Source organism: Limanda limanda, chromosome 20 (genome assembly GCF_963576545.1).
Source record: "Limanda limanda chromosome 20, fLimLim1.1, whole genome shotgun sequence".
NCBI classification, from domain to species: Eukaryota; Metazoa; Chordata; class Actinopteri; order Pleuronectiformes; family Pleuronectidae; genus Limanda; species Limanda limanda.
In genome coordinates, this window is record NC_083655.1 from 11,538,225 (window position 1) to 11,560,354 (window position 22,130).

At 42.3% G+C, this 22,130-nt stretch overlaps 4 protein-coding genes and 1 non-coding gene across 5 annotated transcripts; 1 reads left to right on the forward strand and 4 right to left on the reverse strand.

The window, feature by feature from the left end:
* Positions 1 to 15: 15 nt before the first annotated feature.
* On the reverse strand, positions 16 to 2,110 carry cmbl (carboxymethylenebutenolidase homolog (Pseudomonas)). Its single transcript, XM_061093577.1, has 6 exons — positions 2,046 to 2,110; positions 1,596 to 1,810; positions 1,365 to 1,472; positions 1,126 to 1,268; positions 949 to 1,040; positions 16 to 621 (listed from the first exon to the last, which is right to left on the reverse strand). The coding sequence occupies exons 2-6, from the start codon at positions 1,808 to 1,810 to the stop codon at positions 442 to 444; spliced, it is 738 nt and encodes a 245-aa protein (XP_060949560.1). The 5' UTR covers positions 2,046 to 2,110; the 3' UTR covers positions 16 to 441.
* A 927-nt stretch (positions 2,111 to 3,037) lies between these two features.
* trnat-agu (transfer RNA threonine (anticodon AGU)) lies at positions 3,038 to 3,111 on the reverse strand. Its single transcript has one exon. It is a non-coding gene; the product is annotated as a tRNA-Thr (tRNA).
* A 1,256-nt stretch (positions 3,112 to 4,367) lies between these two features.
* LOC133026765 (E3 ubiquitin-protein ligase MARCHF6) lies at positions 4,368 to 17,903 on the forward strand. Its single transcript, XM_061093716.1, has 25 exons — positions 4,368 to 4,721; positions 5,240 to 5,339; positions 7,636 to 7,709; positions 7,890 to 8,033; positions 8,707 to 8,779; positions 8,900 to 9,068; positions 9,247 to 9,436; positions 10,122 to 10,183; positions 10,313 to 10,345; positions 10,451 to 10,502; positions 10,637 to 10,695; positions 10,796 to 10,876; positions 11,064 to 11,132; positions 11,380 to 11,454; positions 12,802 to 12,936; positions 13,046 to 13,266; positions 13,450 to 13,587; positions 13,669 to 13,891; positions 15,041 to 15,110; positions 15,365 to 15,546; positions 15,882 to 16,016; positions 16,186 to 16,275; positions 16,617 to 16,749; positions 17,026 to 17,161; positions 17,341 to 17,903. Exons 1-25 carry the CDS (start codon positions 4,703 to 4,705, stop codon positions 17,426 to 17,428), a joined length of 2,751 nt encoding a protein of 916 aa, XP_060949699.1. The 5' UTR covers positions 4,368 to 4,702; the 3' UTR covers positions 17,429 to 17,903.
* Positions 17,861 to 19,236, reverse strand: LOC133026768 (arylamine N-acetyltransferase, pineal gland isozyme NAT-3-like). The gene has a single exon (XM_061093719.1). It carries the CDS (start codon positions 19,110 to 19,112, stop codon positions 18,279 to 18,281), a length of 834 nt encoding a protein of 277 aa, XP_060949702.1. The 5' UTR covers positions 19,113 to 19,236; the 3' UTR covers positions 17,861 to 18,278.
* Positions 19,237 to 19,944: 708 nt separating this feature from the next.
* LOC133026767 (arylamine N-acetyltransferase 2-like) lies at positions 19,945 to 21,174 on the reverse strand. The gene has a single exon (XM_061093718.1). The coding sequence runs from the start codon at positions 21,063 to 21,065 to the stop codon at positions 20,223 to 20,225; it is 843 nt and encodes a 280-aa protein (XP_060949701.1). The 5' UTR covers positions 21,066 to 21,174; the 3' UTR covers positions 19,945 to 20,222.
* Positions 21,175 to 22,130: the final 956 nt, after the last annotated feature.

The window sequence follows — 22,130 nt, forward strand, 5'->3', positions numbered from 1 at the left end:
TAACCGACTCCGCTGTTGTGTTTTCAAGCCCCTGAGGGTAAAACTTGTTTTATTTAAGGTTATAAAACTAAACTTTGGCTCACCAGGAACATTCTACAAATGATTGAATACACTCTTACATGAAGATAGTTCAATGTCATGATACAGCTTCCAACTGGTAGAAATAGATCACATATTTTGGCTAGTTTTCATTCACATATCCTTTCAAAATCATAATTTATTAGTATGTCAAGGATGCAGACATCACCTGGATTTGGAAATGTCAACAACCAAAGGAATTTAAATCACCTCATTCAAAATGGCACCTTCACGTTTAATATGACTTATTTTTATCCCATGAAAGCTTGTAAACTATGACTAGAAATGGCATTAAAGGTATCAGTTGCTTGCGTGCATCTGTTACAAGTAACTGACTCCAGTGTTCAGGTCCCCACCTTTCATCTACATGTACTTGCTGAGCCAGTTGAGCATGTCTGATCTGGCCTCCTGGATGCTGGGTTTGTCTGAGGGGTTGACGTCCTCTCTCTTGCGGTGAACAAACCCATGGGTCTGACCAGGAAAGATCTTCACCTGATGATCCACTGTGCATTTCTCCTTCAGCTTGGATTCAAGGACTCCTACCTGAATAGCAAAAAAAACGTATGACAAAGAAAAGTAACCAAGGCTTGATATTTTATAGTTAAGCCACAAACCTTATGAATTACTTTATAATAAAACACAACCAGAAGATAAATGCAAATATTTTCTGCATCGTTTCTTCTGTAAAACAAGCCTAGAACATTTCTAGCAGACACTGTCAGTTGGGCTCAAGTATTTAACATGCTTTTATATATGTTTAACATATATACTCGTGTTGCTGCTCTGATACAATTTGGTGCTCAAGTACCAGGGCCAGGCTTTAGGCAGGTTAAAGTATAGAGTGTGTACAAAAGCTAAACGCGTACTCACTTGATCCAGTGGGATGATGGGATCTTTTTCTCCAAAAATGAACAGAGTGGGGAACTTCAGCTCATAACTGTCCTCCCTCTCTTTGACGATCCCTGCAGAGCATCACATAAGACCATCATCTCAACATGCTGCCTTCGCTCCCTACACTGAATTATCCACCGTGTAGCAGGGACGCACCGTAGACCGACACTCCAGCTCTGACCTCTGGGAACTGCAGGGCCAGGTAGTGTGTGGCGGTCCCTCCCCAGCAGAAGCCCACCGCTCCGATGTGTTTGGCCCCACACTGCTCCTTCAGGAACCTCAGCACCGCATCCACCTCTCTGGAAAGGACGTTTCACAGAGAAATTCTCATCCCACTGGAACATCAACTGTTTGATGAACTAAAACTACAAGAAAATGCACCAATGCTTAGTTACTTGTTTATGTTTGTTGGCTTCTTGTCCTCTAGCCACGCCTGAAATGTGGACCAGTCATCAGATGGACTCCACGGCGCCTTCCCAACAAAGAAGTCTGGACAAACAGCTCTGCAAGGACAGAAGAGGAGATCTTCTTCACAAAAGCCTTATAAGGAACCTGCTCATTCAGTCTACATGTGACCTGAGCTTCTCTCACTGTGCAGCTTTTCTTTTCCATGAACTTTTCCGTACATGTATCCATTGGCAGCCAGCATGTCAGCCATGTATCTGGTGTTGGGGAGCTGCCATCCAAAGATGTCCTGTATGACTATGACGGCCTTGTCAGAGGCAGTGGCTGGTTTGACCACATAAGCTTGAATGTGTTCAATCTGCAGCTCCTGGCCCAGACCTCCGTATTCAATCTGGTCTCCGATTTCACAGGGACAGGGCCTGGCTTCGTTTGCCATCTGCATACAAACACACGCACACGCACACGCACACACAAACACAGAGGTGGAAGAAACATGGATCTGATCTGGACACACACTCAACCAAAGATTTCTCTGTGCACACAAGTCATGATGACAAAGCATTTTACTCCGCAGCTCTGTGACATTTTCCAGCGGTTTTTGCTTTTGCTGAAGAATTTTAACATTCAATTTGTATTTTTAAATCTAAATATAGATCAAAAACACGGCCTACCGTATTGACAGAGATTTAAACGCTAACCCTCTGGTTTGGTAGAACTGGAAAAGTTTTCGTTTGACGCGTGACGTCGTTGTTTCCTGTCAAGAAGTTCATGAGAATCCAGATGTGACCTTCAAAATAAGTTTCAACTTGATATTTTTTCACCCGAAACAATGACAAGTTGCATGGCTATCATTTAAAAATACTAGTGCTGTCTTTTCTGAATATGTGGTTATAGCCAATTTTATGTTATAAAAAATGTATGAAAGATAACTTACATAAACATCTAAAAAAATATTACTTATTGTTTTTGCAATGTCTATAACCATCGAAGATCAAGTGATGAATATAAGTCAACTCTTTGGATTGGTGTAATTTTTAATTAAAATATCCTTGTGAATTGAAGTAGCGGAAGTGAACCGGAAGTACAATTAAACCTTCAAAATAAAGGTATGATAATTGGAATTGTCAGGGGAGAAACAGGCACTTTGTGAATGACGTGGTTTCCTGAGCTGCCTCAGATTAAGTCAAAGAATATCGTTACTCTTACTCCTAATTCCAAATTTATAATAATAACAATATTAATAATAATAATAAATAGACGTATGATAATGGGAACTTTTTAAGTCAAATTACATCGTTACTCTTACTCCCAATTCCAAGTTTATAATAATAATAATGATAATAATAATAATAGATATGACAATAATAACAACTATCAATATGGCTCTGGGACCATCAGACATGGACAAATAAACTAAATAATAGAAATAAAATGAGAAGAGATATTGTCCTGGCTTGTCATGGGGCAGAGGGCTTGAGTGTGTCTGTGTATACTTGTTAATCCCCTTTTCTTCTGTGTGTGTTAACAGCATTTATCTGCTCCTTTAGTCATAGTCACACACTATATGTTTTCATGCTGCTGCGACTGAGGACGAAACAAAATGGCCCCTCAGGTTTAATTTATAACACAGCTTCACATTACTAGCTTCAGGGGACCCTCTCCAAGGCACCGCTGGGATTTGAACCCAGGATCTCCTGTTTACTAGACAGGCGCTTTAACCATCTAAGCCACGGCACCTCTCTTTCAGACCTTGAACCTCATGTATCTGGTCCTCAATTTCTTTATCTTTGGTGTTAATAAGTGTTTATACAGTATATTTATATTATATTTTCTAATGAGGACTAATTGCCTACGATGTCACCAACACTGCTCTCAGTGCTTTTCTGACACATCTCCCCTTTCCAGTGAACAACAACATCAAATATCTCCACATGTTAAACAGTAAACCAGATACAATTAGTATTTAATTGACGTGTGAGGATAGATGGTTCCTTCCTGCAGCAGCATGTATTACATGTTACATATTATTACCCTATTTTTGACTCTTGCGGCTGTATTATTGCAAATGTCACCATTGTGGGGCGATTCAAGGATTATTTGACCTATCTTATCTTATAGTAACAAATAAAGAAGCACACACAAAACTGCCAAAGAGGTTAAAAAAAAAAAAAACACAAGCAGTGTATCTATGTTGTTGTAACACAAAATGCTGCACTAACAATTGCTTGTTTATGTCTCGAAAGAGAATCTGATTGAGTCCCTAGTTGGATGCACTCCTTGGGGGGGGGGGGGGGGTGATGGGAGGGTACGCACTGTTGTCTTTTTTCTTTTCTTTTTTGTCCTGTCCTTTTTGTTTCATCTGTTTTGTTGATGCAGGGCATTGCTTGTTTACTTGCTTTTCTTTTTTGTCGTTAGTCTTTTTTGACAGGGATTACTTTTTCACCTTCTGTAAAAAACAAAGGAAACATTACTGTCGACTGTTAATTTCTCTGTTATGTGATTGGTTTACCAATAAACATATTTGAAACAATTGCTTGTTTATGTAGAAGAGAAAAAAAAACTAAACCATAAAAAAGGCCTGTAAAATAGTGCATCAAACTTTTGTTCCACATCGACTCCTGTGACAGGGTCGCAGGTGCAAGTATCGTGTTATAAGAAGTTGTTGGGTCAGGTTTCCTCCTGCAGGTGTCGCTGTTTGATATGACTGGACTTCTGTCACCCAGGGCATAGATTTATGACCCAGGGTCTATAAACAGTTTCTGGAAAAATCAGACAGTAAATAAAAACATTTTATCTTGTGTCGATGCAGATAAATGATTTTAATATGTTTATAATCAAGCCTCTGGTGTTTTAATATCCAAAGTATCAGTGGGAATCACGGCCTGGCCCTATGCCTGGCCCACACATATACCACGTGACGGTTGTTGTGTCCCTGCCGTAAAGCGTTAAAAAAATCGAACCACTGTCGCAAAGCCAAATTGTTGTGACAGCGGCTAGCAGTGACGTTAGCGCATGCGTTAGCCAGCTAGCCATTTGTCTCCGGGGTTCAAAGTGTCATTGCAGCCGCACGGAGGGATGCACCGTCTCCCGGGGGGACAGCTCCACGTCATATAGCCACACACCGAGAGGAGACACCCTGTGCAGCGGCCGGCCGGAGACGAGCCTGGATGTGAGAGGACACGACGCGGCGAGCCGCTAGTGGTCAGTCTGCGGAGGGGAAACCATTTTACGATTGTCAATGCCTCCGACACGTCTCGCTAGCTTCCCGCAGCGAGTTGAAGGATAACCGACTCTCTGAAGACACGGTGACCGGTGCTCGGCGAACATCATGGACACGGCCGAGGAAGGTGAGCTACCGGGGGGAGCGGGGGCTGCAGTCGGCTGCCAGCTGGCGGTTAGCTAGCATTAGCATCGCGAGTGCATCCAGGAGAAGCAGCAGCAGCACCACTGCTGTGCTGGCCTGCTACAGGGGGGGGGGGGGGGGGCTAGCTTGGTAGCATAGCCTGGGAAACATGGGGGGTTTGTTAAAGCTTGTTTTGAAGCAGCTGAGCATTTTGTGAAACAGCTGTCGTGTAGTAGAAGAGACCCGGGGGTTAGTGGTGATGTCATCAGTCTCCTGGTGTATAGGCTCGTATATAAGCTTTGCAATTTAGCTCTATACACCCTGCCTGGCTAAGTGTCTAACCTCAGCTATGTTAAGCCTTTGAATGAAATTCCTGCATCCATAATGATGAGCCTGTCAACACACCCCAGTCCCCACACCCTCTGTCTGCACATGTCTGCACATCTGGTTCTTGTTTTCTATTGCTGATGGTTGTACTCACTCACCTTACGTGTTTGTTTGTTTGTTTGTTTGTTTGTGAAGCTGACATTTGTCGCGTGTGCCGCTCTGAGGGGACCCCGGACAAACCCCTGTACCACCCCTGTGTCTGCACTGGCAGCATCAAGTTCATCCACCAGGAATGGTAAGTGCGGTTTGGCTGTTTCCTCCAGTTTGACAGCTGTTTATTATTATTGTGACTCTGCAGCCACCCAAGATTCTTAAGATGCATGACTTAATAATATATTGGCACATCAACAGAGCTGATCGGAATTTGTCTTTGCACGCTCACCCGACATCGACACCCTCAAAATACATCATGGTGTATGAGGCACATAAGTAAAGTCTGAGCCCTGAAGTGAAGAAAATATTAAACTCTAAAATCCCTGATCAAATAAAGTACAAAATAAATGTTGAAATCAATCAAACCTCAACATATTAAATGTTTAGATAAGACACCTGCATGGAGATCCTTTTGTTTAAAAAAGAAATGCATCAGCTTTGCTGCCCTTATTTAAAAGTTACTGAGCGACCTGCAGAGCAAAATCTAGTTTTTTCAGGAGGCCGACAGCTTTCTCTCTCCAGTGTCGCTCACTATTGACACTAATGCGAGTGATTTGCCTGAGGTGGGACACTGTTTACACATGTTGCTTTCGTTACTTCAAAACTCTAGTTTACATTTACCTCCCTCTTACCTTCTCCTCAAAGTGAACTGGGTGTATTTTCTAGTATTCCCATACAGTTGTAATAAAGATAGATTGTATAGAACTGATACTGAAAGTTTCACTCTACTGTATGTGTTAAATGCATATGTTGCAGTCGAAAATTGCGGGAAAAAAACACAGAATGATGCTTCCCATATTTCCAATATTTATTTTCCACAGTGGTTATTCTCAATGCACATGAGCCCAACTTCTTGAGAGACTATGTCGTTTCTTCAAAAGAAATCTTTGTTTGTTTATTTTAAATCCTGTGTTCTAAAAATAGAAGGCAGGATCTGTGGAAACATGTATGTTCCTATAATTAGATTGCTGATCAAAGAGTGTTATAATCAGATTACAACTGTTTAGTGTAAATAATGTCACTTGATTTTGAAAATCCAACTTAATCTGGAAACAGGGATTTCCTTTTGTAAAAAAGAGACTAGGTTTTGTTATGTGGAGGTGGTTGTTTAGAAATTGTATAACTTGGAGTACAGGCTGTCCTTTATCATTATCACAAAAGTGGTTGCATGGTAGTTAATGTAATATAAGAATCAGGAAAAGGATGTAGAGTAGGGTTTCCTCTTTTACATCCATGTTACATAGGATCCCAGATTACTGGCTTTAGTTGTGGTATTAGAATGGTGAAATCAACCCAAGCTCATGCCGGTACTATGGTGACCGTGCTTTGTCTCATGTGTCAAGTGTGTGTGAGCATCAATTGTTACAAGAGAGGTCAGATGGGTGGAAATCTCTAGTCAGAAGCAAAGGCCAGGTCTGGATTGTTCTGAGGGAACAGTTGAACCTCAGTCTGTGTCCATATTAGAATAACAACCTTTTGTGTCTGGATTGTATTGCTCAGTTCATGGAATGTTAAGGTTAGCTATGCCTAGTTATACAGACAAAACATGACAAATCTCTGGTAGCAGACACACTATACTATCATTGTATTGTCTATAATGCCACAGTCAGCACAGTATCAAGTTATATGTGTACAGGACTTACTCACCTTACACCTTAAACCCCTTAAAATAGCAGGTGGGCAAAATCCCCACAGAAGGGTGCCCAATTTGTATCAGACAGTTTGACTGGATCCCATTTCAGACTCAATTTAATTAGATCTCCATAAATGAGTCGCAGGTTACTTCCTTATCAATTATGCAATTTCAGAGTTTTCACCAGGAAGGAACGGTAATAATCTGTGTTGTATAACAGCTATTCTTTGGGTAACTCAGGGACATTTGGGTTATTTAACAAATGACTGTCTTCACAGACTTATACAATCATTAGTGTTTCAGTTGGCCTTGATTTTTTTTAGCTGCACTTCAACATCTCCTGACCAGTGTCCCACAGAAAGCTCAGTTTTCGTCCGTTGAACCTTGAATGATGTAAGTCTGTGTAGGTCTAATGATGCCATATGTGTTTAAATGACCTGATGTAAAGACTCACTTACATAACCTCACTGGTAATCCCTCAGTTTAGTTTATCTCACAAAAAGCCAGGGTGGTATTTGTTTAGCCAACATAGCAACACATGTCAGCTCATAAATATACAGTGTGTAAATTAAATGTAGCACTGATTGGCTTTCCGATCCCTCCCTAAATCAACTGTAAACCAGAGTGTGATGTGTGTCGCTGTGTGAGAAACGGGTCTTCAGGCTCAGAAATTATATGTGAGGAAACATAAAAATGCCAAGACAGACCGTTCACTTCTTCTCACGTTATTCATTTTGTTTTACAGTTTGGTCCAGTGGCTGAAGCACAGCAGGAAGGAGTACTGTGAATTGTGCAAGCACAGATTTGCTTTCACACCAAGTAAGTTTGTGGCATTGATGTTTCATCCCAAAAAAAAATTCATTTCATTTTAGAAGAATCTGCATTTTTTACACTATTTTGGATAATATGAAAAACTTCCAGTAATGGAAACAGAACATTATCGCACAGAGAAGATTATTTGAATGTATCTTGTTCACTTTGTCCCTGTTTCCTCTTCAGTCTACTCCCCAGACATGCCCTCGCGGCTGCCCATACAGGACATTTGTGCCGGCCTGCTGACCAGCGTGGGTACGGCCATCCGCTACTGGTTCCATTACACACTGGTGGCCTTCGCATGGCTGGGGGTCGTTCCTCTCACTGCATGTAAGTAGTACACACACAGAGAGAATGCAGAGACACACAGATTATTACTCGAGATAATCTAGTCCTCATAAATGCATTCTCAAAGCAGTTGGCGATAATAGCTTTTATTTGATTGCAGCTTTTAGTTTGTTATGCCTTCAAACCAGCGATAGCCATGGCCAGTGGCAATAAGCTTAGGGTTAGTCTGTCCATCTGTCCCACGATCATGTTAACAATATATCATGAATTTACTCGAGGGAATTTCTTCAGAATTAACATTAGATTTTTGTGGTCAAAGGTCAAAATCATTGTGAACATGTAATTTAAGCATTCATACACTACTATTGATGAAGTACGCATAATAACTTAACTAATAATGGCTTAATGTTTTCATGATAAGGTTGCATTTCACTTGTTATCGGTTTTGAATCAAATGCCCATAGTGATGTATGTACAATAAATGTAACATACCAAAGTTATTGATGTTATCACCATGGTTTAAACTTTTTTGAGTTAGCTCATGTTTATCAAGATAATTTTATGAGAAGCTACACTAATTGTGTTCCAAGCTATTTAAACCACGTAGTACTAAATATACAAATAATGGATGTCATATTGTTATACATTATGTTGGTTGTTTTAGTGCTGTTTTAAACATTTGAATCCTTGAATTTGTCTGGTCTCTTTGCCTCAGGTCGCATCTACAAGTGTTTGTTTACCGGCTCTGTGAGCTCACTTTTGACACTGCCACTGGACATGCTCTCTACGTGAGTGACGACACGATTATTCTTCAGCACTGCACGTAAAGGCATCATGTTAATGCCACTGTGTTCTACACGTATATTCTCTTCATGTCTCCTCACCAGAGTTTTTGTTTGTTCCGGCAGCGATAACCTGCTTGCAGATTGTCTTCAGGGCTGCTTTGTCGTCACCTGCACCCTGTGTGCGTTCATCAGTCTGGTGTGGCTCCGAGAACAGATAGTCCACGGTGGCGCTCCCCAGTGGTTAGAGCAGCACCATCCGCCACCACCTAATGCTGCTGGGCAAGCCAATGAGGTGAATTGTTTGACTGATTGCCAATTAGCCAGTCATTATTTTCATTTAACAAAAAAGTTAAAACACCATATCCAACAATATCTCATACACTAAATCATCTTAATCACCCATATACTCACAAATCACCCATACTGGCATCTCCCTATATACAATTACTGTATCCTCCTCTCATCCTCAGGCGCAAGCTGCAGGTCAGGGAGCCCCAGATGAACCCCCCGCAGCCCCGCCGGCCCCTGCTGATCCCCCAGCCCAGAATGAGGCAGAGCCTGAGCCCCCCGAGGTCCCTCCAGACCAAGGTGATGACCCAGAGCTGGAGGAAGAGGAGGCAGCAGCTGCTGAAGACGCAGACCCCAACAATGGAGCACAAGGTTAGACACTGGAGCTGTCAGAGTTTCCGTCTGAAGCCTTTTTTTAAACTGGAAGATTTAGCACATTTTAGTCAGTACTGAAATTTGAAGAGTCAGTTTATAAATAACATAAATCTTAGGACTTTGAGACTTAAGGTTGAGAATCTGCTTTTTGCAGCAGAAAACAACAGGTATCTGCAAATCTGTTTTAATTTTGATAAACACTAGAACAAACCGTTCTCCTGTTGATAGAATGTACAAATATTTATCACAATGGTCTCATTTTGTACAATTTGCCATCTAAATTAATCTGACAATGATGAAACGATGTGTCAAAATTCTCCCCAAAGCTCTCATATCATCATTTCCTTTGTTTTACGATGGTTAATGGACTGTGTCACTGCAGCTAAAGGAACACAATGGAAAAGTCTCACAATAGATGGTTTTGCACTCACCGAATTTCCCAGAGCGGCGTAAATAACAGTAGCAGCATTTTTTAAATAACATGTTTCTGCCTTTGTTCTAAAAGCCAGCTCAAAAACATCAGACCAGATGAACACAATGAAGGTGACGAGCAGGAAGATATAGCTAGAAATCATTTTAGAATGATATGAAATTACACAAGCTCACTGATGTGCTGTTTGGATAAATACTTTGTACATGTCAAGTTGGATTATTTAAATAATTAAAATTTCTGTCCCTGCAGATGACATGAACTGGAACGCCTTGGAGTGGGACAGAGCGGCGGAGGAGCTCACCTGGGAAAGGGTAATTCTTCATATCTACATGTCGTGACTGATCAGCCTGAGTACACACAAACCAAAATCAGTAACTTGACTATCTGTGTAAAACATCCTTGCAAACACAACACTTGCATTCCTTCAATTTCCCTTGTAGATGCTGGGACTGGATGGTTCACTGGTATTTTTGGTAAGTCTTTAAATGCGTAGTTGTCGTCCATTTTAACTTCACTTTCGTATGAGGAATGTAAAGTGTAAAATCTCACTTATTGATGATTATGTCTTTGTCTTGTAGGAGCATGTGTTTTGGGTAGTGTCTCTCAACACACTTTTCATCCTAGTCTTTGGTGAGTATGGCTGTTCTGTCCTGGTCCTTTTTGTTTTACCAAAATCACAGACTTAAACTCTTATTTGTCATTATGTTATTCTGGCAATCAAGTTTATGCCACTGTCCCAACGTTTCCTCTTTTTCTCCCATCAGCGTTTTGTCCCTACCACATCGGGCACTTCTCCGTTGTCGGTCTTGGCTTTGAGGAATATGTAAGAATTTATTTTAATCATTTAAACTTATTGTGTAATGAAATAACACATTAAATTAAATATACTTGGAATTTATTGTCTACTTTGTACTTTTCTCCAGGTCCAAGCCTCTCATTTCGAGGGTTTAATCACAACAATTGTGGGCTACATACTGCTGGCCATGACGCTCATTCTCTGTCACGTATCCTTCCACCAAACTTGAATCCCCTGTTCTGTACTGAAATGTAGAACCTAAGAGAATTCCATTGTTTGCAGGCACACAAAATATTACAGGGCCTGACATTGCACATGGAATATATTTATGTCTGCAACTGTGTGTGTGTGTGTGTGTGTAAACTGCTGTTATCGATCCTTAATGGCTGTCTCAGGGACTGGCTGCTCTGGTCAGGTTCCAGCGCTCCCGGCGTCTCCTGGGAGTCTGCTACATCGTTGTCAAGGTAACCACGCCTTACCCGCACGTCTGTTTTTGTGTAGCTCAGTGAAACTACACACAGAAGTATTCACTCACTGCGATTTACTACCTGATCAAAACACTGAATCACATTTTATGTGCAATCACACTCACAGACTGAGGGATATAGAAATAATTTATCACAGTGTGACTCAGAAATAATCAGATAAATGGCTAATATGGTTGCAGGGTTAGGATGGCCATGATGAGACATGTTTCTGTTTCCATTACAGGTCTCTCTGCTGGTTGTTGTGGAGATCGGTGTGTTTCCACTCATCTGCGGCTGGTGGCTTGACATCTGCTCTTTAGTAAGACTCCGAAGTGTAATTTGTGATGTGGCAATGTGAAGGTCAAATGTTTACATTTTTACTGTTTCAGATATAGTCCTGTATTTTGTAATGAGAGATATTGTCATGAAATAGCATCCATAGCTACTAACAGCCTTAAACGGTTCGTCCTCCAGACATGGCATCATTTTATAAGTTTGTCTCTGCTTATGTAAATTCAGTTGATGGTTTGTCTTTGTTGAGTGACTCAAATGAACGTAGCGATGTCTACCCTGTGTAGGCATCTGTCAGAACTATTTAAGTGGTTGCGTTGTTGCGCTCACTGTCCTTGTCTCCGAAGCTGATAACAAACATGAAAATTCAGAAAAAATCCGCAAAAATTGGGTCCGGGCATTTTCTCAAATTTCTATTTCACATTAGAAGAACGAAGCAAGAGAAAATAGGTAAAATGTCCTGAAAAAACAGGCAGGGGTGCCATCTGAGTTGACCAGCAGGAGGCAGGACAGGACGTATATATTCTACTGTGGAAAGCAGGATTTTTTTGTATCGACCCTACAACAAAAAGCTCTCAAACCACGTCATCTTACTAAGTTGACGTGTTTGACAGCGTCCTTTATCACACCTTCTTTAGCCAAAGACATTTCGTTTCGATCTTGTTTGTTTTTCTCAGTTTTGTGTCCATCCCGTGTTTGAAATATCATCAACAGGCCAATCGCTCACTGAGAATTTCCCTGCTGTATTATCACAAGAGCTCCCTCTGACATATTCCAGACATTTTACTAGATAGTTGGCAGGACATATTCTGGAAAATGTTGGGACCAGCTAACTCGGACACTCGTTGGAAATCATGTCTGAAAGCAATAGTCTGAATTGATTTGCACTTTATGATGCTTACTGGCACGATGTCAAAAACACCAAGTCCTTCTCCACCCACAGCTGCCACTTGAGCTTGTCCCCTGTGCTGCTCGATGTAAATCAGTCCATATGTTTTCCGAAACTTGTCCTGAGCCTTTCAACCAGCCTCAGAACAGATGGAGCCACTTTCAGAGCAGAAGGGAACCACATCCCTCCTGCTCTGTAGCTGTCAACCTATGAAAATAATAAAAGAGCGAAAAATGGACTGTGTGGAAAAAGCTATTTTTATCATTTCAATTTGTCCCACAAATTCAAAGGAGCCTCTTATGCTGACAAGGGGAAAATGAGACAAGCTTCTTCCTGCGTGTACTGTCAGAAAATTACCGTCTTTTTCTTTTGTAACATGATTTATTGTCTAAACTGTGCATTCATCGGGCCAAGACAAGTCATTAGAAAGCATGGAATATGAATCGTTGCTTTCTGTATCTAACATTTACTTTCTTCTTCCTGCAGGAGATGTTTGATGCCTCACTGAAAGACAGAGAGTTGAGCTTTAAATCAGCCCCTGGCACCACCATGTTCCTGCACTGGCTTGTGGGAATGGTCTACGTCTTCTACTTTGCTTCTTTCATCCTCCTACTGAGAGAGGTAAATGACTATATGTTTGTTGACATTTCAGTTTCTTCTGTTGATACTTGAAAATCCAAACATATAAAAGAAACTTAGCTTGTTGTTAAACTTGTCGTTTGTGCATCAGGTGCTGAGGCCCGGAGTGCTGTGGTTTCTGAGAAACCTCAATGACCCAGATTTCAACCCGGTGCAGGAGATGATTCATCTGCCCATCTACCGTCACCTGCGGCGGTTCATCCTGTCCGTGGTGGTGTTTGGTTCGATCGTGCTGCTCATGCTGTGGCTGCCCATCAGGCTGATTAAGTTACTCCTGCCCACCTTCCTGCCATACAATGTCATGCTCTACAGGTAACCATACACATCACAAAAGTTTAGGTCACTTGGCAATAATCTGTGTCAAAGCTACTGCTCTGTCTTTCTGATCATAAACTGCTGATTTTTGAAGAAAGATCTCAAGTGTTCCGTGCCACCATATGGTTCATGCCTTGTTCAAATGTGTTTGTCTGACCCTGTCCACCTGTTTCCCCGCAGCGACGCCCCGGTCAGCGAGCTGTCTCTGGAGCTATTATTACTTCAGGTTGTGCTGCCGGCTCTACTGGAGCAGGGACACACTCGGCAGTGGCTCAAAGGCCTGGTCAGAGCCTGGACAGTCAGTGCTGGATATTTATTGTAAGTCAAGTATAAATACACCTTAACGTATCTCAATATTCTTTACGTTGGCTGTCTGTAACTGACTCTGTGCCTTCGCAGAGACCTTCACTCCTACCTCCTCGGGGAGCAGGACGACAATGATGCCAACCAGCCTGTGAACAACAACAACAATAATAATCCTCCCCCTGGTCACCATAACAACAATAACAACCCTGCCCCCGCTGTTGGCGAGGGCCTACATGCGGCCCATCAGGCAATCCTGCAACAAGGGGGACCAGTAGGTTTCCAGCCCTACCACCGACCCCTTCGCTTCCATTTCAGGGTGAGACATTAATCACTTACCGCCACAGTTTCCGGACCAGGCTCTGGGGACTTGTTTGATATGCACAAATAGAAAGTATTGTTTAGTTTTCAAGTCTTTTCCACATGATTAGACTATATAATACATCTACAGCTCCATTGCTTCACTTTATGTCGAATGCAGAACAACCCAACCTGAGTCGGGTGAGGATTGATTACATATTGTGATTTCTCCAGGGGCCCCTGGTGGCCAGTATGACTTTAACAGACGGGTGTGTTGTCTCTGTTTTTATTAGAGAGAGAGTGGGACAAGTAGAGCCAGAGCAAATCAATACACTGAGATCATACACATCTGAAACTGAAAAAGAAAATCAATATATGCCGGTCATTGTTAATATCATGGCCGTCAGCCACCAATAAATCTATGTATGCGAAACACTGAGTGGTGTAAAAATATTTTCAGGTCATTATGAATCTGTAATCAAGTAGACTGTGGCAAGCCACAACAATCAATGTAATTAATTCAATGTCTCAGAGGCAGGCAGCCAACATTTGGACGTTTGGTTTCTCTAGGCTGCAAAACATCGTGGTCCCAAAGTACTTCACCAAGTCATTTCTGTGTGTGACATTGGAAAAGCTATAAAAGGGAGCTTCTGTTTCATGTTTTACTTTGGCTGCTGGGAAAGTGGGAATGGGCAACACCCTCTTAATTTATAGTTACTGTAGTTCTCCAGGGTATGCTGGCAGGCAGATGGATTCACAGGGTTAGAATTGGTCTTTTTTGACAGGACAAAACTAACATTAATTTAGTGCTTTATATTATCAGTCACAACTGAGAATGAAACAGAAAGAGTAGGGTTTTGTTCCATAGCCTGGTTATTGTTTTAAGAAAGACCAAATAGAGCTGTTGGGTATTTGTGGTTTACCACACAACATTTAGAAATGTGCCAACGCCCTCGGACGTACAACTCAACTCTTGTTATTCTATGGCTCCTTCTGAAGTTCAAGGCTTTGATCTCCATGTTTGATTTGTCCAACATTTTCCAGCTCTAAGTTAGAAAGCACATATTTCTACAGTGTTGGCAGGGAATTGGTAGGGATAATCAAATGTGATTAAAAGTTTGATTACTGATCCGTATTCACTTACAATGTCTTTCCTCTTTTTCTGCAGATTGTGTTGCTGATAGCGTTCATGTGCATCACTCTGCTGGTAGCCAGTCTGGTGTGTCTGACTCTACCAGGTGAGAGGTGTTTTCAATCTGTGGACCTACACCACTGCTGTAATTGTAGGGGTTGTCAATCGCCTCTTTTATGCTCTGTGACTACCTCCACTTCTGGGTTAAAGGCAGAAGGACAATGCCATCCCCCACCCCCCAACTCTAAGTTCATACCTTTTTAATACAGAGCTGCAAGGCAGTCCCGCATTGATCAGGCTGTGTAACAGGATTTATGTCTATGCAGTTTAAAACTTGAGAATTTGTCCCATGTGTTTCAGTCTTCACCGGGCGCTGGCTGATGTCCTTCTGGACGGGAAGCTCCAAAATCCACGAGCTGTACACGGCGGCATGTGGCCTGTACGTTTGCTGGCTGTCTATCCGCGGAGTCAGTGTGCTGTTGGCCTGGATGCCCCAGGGACGCACGGTCATCTTCCGCAAAGTCCAGGAGTGGACAATGATGGCAAGTACTCAGCCTCTGTTGTTGGCAAACTCCAAGACTGGGCAGAGGATTTGGTTTCACTCCGTCTGGACATTAGATTATCTGGAGCTGCATTTTTTTGGTGAAGTGATTGGTTTCTAATTAAGCTTATTAGTCAACATTGTAAACTTTGCCAGCATCTGCCCATTGGTAATATCCTAACTCTGGAGCTTCCACTCAGGTCTTTAACTCGGCCAGCGCTGCAGTAGTTTTGCCCCAAGACGGATGAAAACTTAAACAGCCATATTTAATCTCATAATCTGTTGAAGCTTCCTTAATATCTGTGTTTATTTTACATCCTCTCTTTGGTTTTGCAGATTCTAAAGACCCTGGTTGTTGCTCTGCTGGTTGCTGGAGTCATCCCGCTGCTACTGGGACTGCTGTTCGAACTGGTTATTGTGGCTCCTCTCAGGGTTCCCCTGGACCAAACACCTCTTTTCTACCCCTGGCAGGTATGATTATGTCTGTGTGTTGTATGAGCACGTCAGTCTTTTTCCATCTCTCGTTTCCTCCTATGTGTTATAGACTTGATTTTACTAAAATTTTACTGTGTTCACCCATTTCAGTCTCTAATTCCCAGGCTTATTTCGATATTCCTCCGTTGATCTTTGTTCTCTTTAGGACTGGGCTCTCGGAGTGCTTCATGCCAAAATCATCGCTGCCATCACTCTTATGGGCCCTCAGTGGTGGTTGAAAACTGTTATTGAGCAGGTGGGTTTTAAATCAAAATGTTGTGTTGACTGTCAGATTTTTGCTTCTTGTAATCAACAAATATTCATTTGCCTTTAAGATTTGCTAAGATCTAGATAAGAAACTAATTCTCGAATATAATCATGACACTGCAGTGGTTGTATACCAACATTCAATTTATTTATAGCAAGAGCAGCAGAGTAGATAAGTGGTTGGTCTGTCCTTGAGAACATGTTTTGATGGTACGTCACTCAGCTCTTGTATCCTTCAGCTCGACAGTGGATCCTAACCATGTTCATTCTGTTTTCTGAAGTCAATTCAATTGTAATCTGTCTACAACAAATCCAAACTTTCTCCCTCAGGTTTACGCAAATGGAATTCGCAACATTGATCTCCAATTCATAATCCGTAAACTGGCTGCTCCAGTCATCTCAGTCCTTCTGCTGTCCTTGTGCGTACCGTATGTAATTGCTGCTGGAGTGGTGCCGGCTGTCGGTGAGTGTATATTTTGATTCATAAGAAATATATTTGTTTTAATCTTTCGTTTTCCCTGTTGGTTTGGTAATTACACCTATGAAATGGCCCAAAACAGGAGCAGCACACTTAACCATACCAGTACATGTAATCCAAGTAAAATGAGTTCCTTACAGATTCATCCTCCAGTGCTATCACATTTCTTCTTATCTCAGATGGCTGTTGCAGTGACTACATTGTGATATAATGGGAGGTTCTATGAAACAATAAATAAACTGAAGTGGATTGTTGTTGCAGGAGTGACCCCAGAGATGGAGATTCTAATGCAGAGGAGGATCTATCCATTCCTCCTGATGGTGGTCTCACTCATCGGCATCCTGTCCTTCCAGATCCGACAGTTTAAACGCCTTTACGAACACATCAAGAACGACAAGTAAGGACTATTTTGTTGTTCGACAGTTGCAATGTTAATTGTAGAGCAACTGTCCAGTTTTAGTTTTGTAAGTTTAAGATATCGGGTGCAAACTTGTATTGTGCTAGGTGGAATATAGGTACAAAGTCATGTAACAGTAACAATCCTTGTGTTAATGTTGTGATAATTTGCCTTTACAGGTACCTGGTCGGCCAGAGGCTCGTCAACTACGAGCGCAAAGCCGGAAGAGCGAGCTCGAGTCCCCCCCCAAACCCTGTCGCGGAGTAGATTCCTGTGTCACTCGTCACCACTTTTTTTTTTTTTTTTGCACTGGTTAAGTTGTGTACACCTTTCACCCCACCCCTTTTGATTTTTCTACGACCATAATCCTTTGGAATCTCCTGTGGATGTTGGTGGATTTGATGGATGTCGTTCAATTTTTTGAATTCCCTTTCGCGCCCCCATCAAAAGGTGGGGCGGGAGGAGATTGTGCTATAATCATGGGACAGCTGAGTAACCCCCTCCCCCCTCTGATGGACGGAGTAGGCAGGAGGGCGAGGGTAACAGGGTTGGATTTGAAGCCCGACATCTCTGTTGTTGTTCATGCCTTGCTTTGTAAAGTGCTGCCTGATAATTGTACATGTGTAAATACTTTGAACGCAGACTTTGTCTTACCAAAACAAAAAGACAGATGGATTAATGCAATGACCATTGTACATCTTAAAAGTGTATGTATAATTTATTAAATCAAACTGACAATTTATCTTTTTGTTGGTGTATTTGTGACGATGTGGTTGTTGTTTAACAAGCGGGGGGGGGGGGGGGGTAGGGTTGTGACAGTACAAAGGTGAGTTTTAGACAAGAGCCACAAATCATATTTGTATGAGGAGTCAACGACACACTGAAGTCATCTCAATAAGTACAAATATTGTTTTTCCATAATTCCCTTTGACAAGCAGGTTGTATTTTCACCCGTGTACAATTGTTTGGTAGTTTTTAAACAAGATTACTATTAAAATTCCCATTACATTTTGGCACAGGTGCAGACAAAGGGTTGAATCTGACTAAGATTGATTTGTCTGGATCCAGCAGATTTATCTTAGATTTGTTTGTGATGATACATGGATATTCCATATGATCAATACATGACCGGGGGTGGTGTCATTGTCTCATCCTTTGGTGTGAGTGGAGAATTCAGCACAATTCCAAACTCCTCTGCCAAAATGATGGCAATCTCCTCATCTTGAAGTACTCTGGTGGTGGTTTTGAACCCTGCTCCCTCAGTGGTGAAAGTGGTGGAGATGAGTCTGCGACCCATGCAGATGAGCCATCCACCTGGTTTCAAAATAACGCAGAGGGATTTGCAGAAGATGAGTGAGCAGGTGGAGATCTGGTGGTACTGGCACATGTCCGTGAAGTCCTCCAGGCGCCTGGGATCGAGGGTGAACTTGTAGAGCTCCTTCCAGACTCCATCCGCACCTGTGTTCTCTCCTTGCCATTCCAGAAAGTGCACATCCCCTTGCTTTCTGATGCGGTTGACTCCGTGGCCCTCCACCTGGGGCCCGCTGGTCTCCAGAGAAAGCGGCACAGAGAAGCCTGCTGCGCCGAAACCAACGTCGCACAGCCAGCGGCGGCCCTGGAGGGTCACCAGGAGGGCGAGGTGGTCAAACGGTGGCCCGTAGACCCCGCAGTTCTTCACCTGGGCGGAGAGCATGGTCACCTGGAAGCCCAGTGAGGACAGCAGCCAGGAGAAGAGCCCGTTGTTCTCGTAGCAGAGGCCTCCTCGGCGCCGGGTCACGATCTTGTCGTAGATCAGCGGGAGATCGAGCTCGACTCGCCCGCCGCTGTGCACCGTCAGGTCGTCGAACGGCACCGACAGCAAGTGACGAGTGTGGAGCGACCGCAGGGCGTCCAGGTCGGGCTCAGCCGGGACAAGGGACCCGATCCGGGTCAGATACTTCTGCACATCCATGTCCACGGAGTTCCGGAGTGTTCCTGCTCTGCTTCTACTGAACAAACACTTCAAGACGATTCAAACCTCGTGCACACTGACTTTCCCCATTAGGTGTCGTCATTGTTTTCCTGGTGCGTTGCTGCTGTTGTTATATAGTTTCACTCTTTCCATAAGCACCGCCCAGCTGGTGAGCTGACATCTGGGCGGTGAGTAAACAATTCCAAATCAAATATTAGGCTTGTGCACAAACACAAACACACACGCACACAGAGTTTGAGTTCAGTTTAATCGATGATTCTCACTAATAAAAGCTCTGAAATATACTTTCTTACGAGCCATTTTATGTCAGAACCTTATTGATCAGAAAAAGTTCCAGTTTTGAAGTCTTGAAATCAGTTCAAATCAAATCATGATCAATAACTTAAAGGCTATTATAACATGTCCATTTTTATACAAATATGGTAAAACACTTTTGATACGGGATAGAAAAATACATCAATGCCATACAGGGGTCACATTTACACACAGGGACCAATTAAGTGCCCAACATCCACACACAATTCCTGATTCAGCTCAATACTGTCACTATATATTTATCTATTTGTTTTGTTCCTTGTCTAAACCCAATTTGTATTCCAAAACATCATAATTAATTCTTTAAAAAAAGTCACATTTATTTATGGTAATGTTGGTATGTTTGTTAGTTTGCATGTTTTTTTACCTACAACCAGTGGGCCTATTTAGAGACAGTACAAAGGTGAATTTTGAACTAAAGCCACGAATCATTTATGTATGAGGAGGAGTCAACGAAACACAGACTGAAGTCATCTCAATAAGTACACATATTTATTTTCCATAATTCCCTCTGACAAGCAGGTTGTATTTTCACCTGTGTACATTTGTTTGTTCGTTTTTAAATAATATTACAAATCAAATTCTCCTAAAATGTTGGCACAGGTCCAGTCAAAGGGTTAGATTCAGGAAATTTCGGATCCTTTTCCTCTTATTTCCCAGGAAATAATTCATGATGATGCCAGATGAGAAACAATCTGGCATAACTAAGAGACAGCTCTGTCTGGATCCAGCAGATGTAACTTGTTTGTGAAGATACATAGATATCCCATATGATCAATACATGACCGGGGGTGGTGTCATTGTCTCATCCTTTGGTGTGAGTGGAGAATTCAGCACAATTCCAAACTCCTCTGCCAAAATGACAGTAATCTCCTCATCTTGAAGTTCTCTGGTGGTGGTTTTGAACCCTGCTCCCTCAGTGGGGAATGTGGTGGAGATGAGTCTGCGGCCCATGCAGGTGAGCCGTCCGCCTGGTTTCAAAATGGTGCAGACGGATTTGCAGAAGAAGATGGAGCAGGGGGAGCTCTGGTGGTACTGGCACATGTCCGTGAAGTCCTCCAGGCGCCTGGGATCGAGTGTGAACTTGTAGACCTCCATCCAGTCTCCATCCGCACCTCTGTTCTCCTCTCCTTGCCATTCCAGAAAGTGCACATCCCCTTGCTTTCTGATGCGGTACACCCTGTGGCCCTCCACCTGGGGCCCGCTGGTCTCCAGAGAAAGCGGCACAGAGAAGCCTGCTCCTCCGAAACCGACGTCGCACAGCCAGCGGCGGCCCTGGAGGGTCACCAGGAGGACGAGGTGGTCAAACGGTGGCCCGTAGAACCCGGTGATCAGGCCCTTCACCTGGGCGGAGAGCATGGTCACCTGGAAGCCCAGTGAGGACAGCAGCCAGGAGAAGAGCCCGTTGTTCTCGTAGCAGAGGCCTCCTCGGCGCCGGGTCACGATCTTGTCGTAGATCAGCGGGAGATCGAGCTCGACTCGCCCGCCGCTGTGCACCGTCAGGTCCTCGAACGGCACCGACAACAAGTGACGAGTGTGGACCGACCGCATGGCGTCCAGGTCGGGCTCAGCCGGGACAAGGGACCCGATCCGGTTCAGATATTTCTGCACATCCATGTCCACGGAGTTCCTGCGTGTTCTGGGTCAGACTGACTCTGCTTTTACTGAACAACAACTGCAAGACGATTCAAACTCGGGCACACAGTTTCCCCGTTAGGTTTCTTTATTGTTTTCCTGGTGTATTGCTGCTGTTCTCATATAGTTTCACTTTTTCCTAAAGCACCGCCCAGCTGGCGGAGAGCTGACATAACACGTTTTCATAACAAGTCTTGAAATCTGTTAAAGTCAAATCATGAATAATAACATAAGGGCTATTATAACGTACACATTTGATACGGGATAGAAAAAAAGCAAATAAATACCATGTAATAAAAAACAATAAAACAATAGAAGCTCAAACAGATAAAAACAATGCAGATCAAAAAATGTAAAGGTGAGTGTTGATAAATTTGAGAAAGTACATGCCCCTAGTGAGTATACCATGGTGAACATTTTAGTTTCATTTATTTATTTAGTTTTTATTTATTTTTTAAATTGTTTTTAATTTAATTTGTTTGATCTCCTGCGCATACGTTGTTTTATTTATTTTATTTATTTTATTTATTTTATTTATTTTATTTATTTTATTTATTTTATTTATTTTATTTATTTTATTTATTTTATTTATTTTATTTATTTTATTTATTTTATTTATTTTATTTATTTTATTTATTTTATTTATTTTATTTATTTTTATTTAGCATTTAAATTTACATAGTGTTAGATAGTGCAATGAATGGGTGGTTGAAGTCATGCCAATTTTAGGGGTTAAGTGACTTTCCAAGGACACTTCGGCTTGCAGATGGGGAAGGATGGGGATTGATTCCCCATCCTTCTTGTTGAGCAACGACCACTCTACCCACTAGGCCACACCGCTGTGGCACATTCATTACTCAAGTAGAAGTATAGATACTAAGGTTTAAAAGGACGAAGTTGAAGTATCAACTCAAGCTTTTTATTTTAAGTAAAAGTGTAAAAGTACTGGTTTCAAACCTACTTAAAGTATAAAAGTAAAAGTAATGTAAGGGGATTTTTTTCCCCCATTAAGGACAAACTCTTAAGCCGCGTCTCAGGGGCCTATAG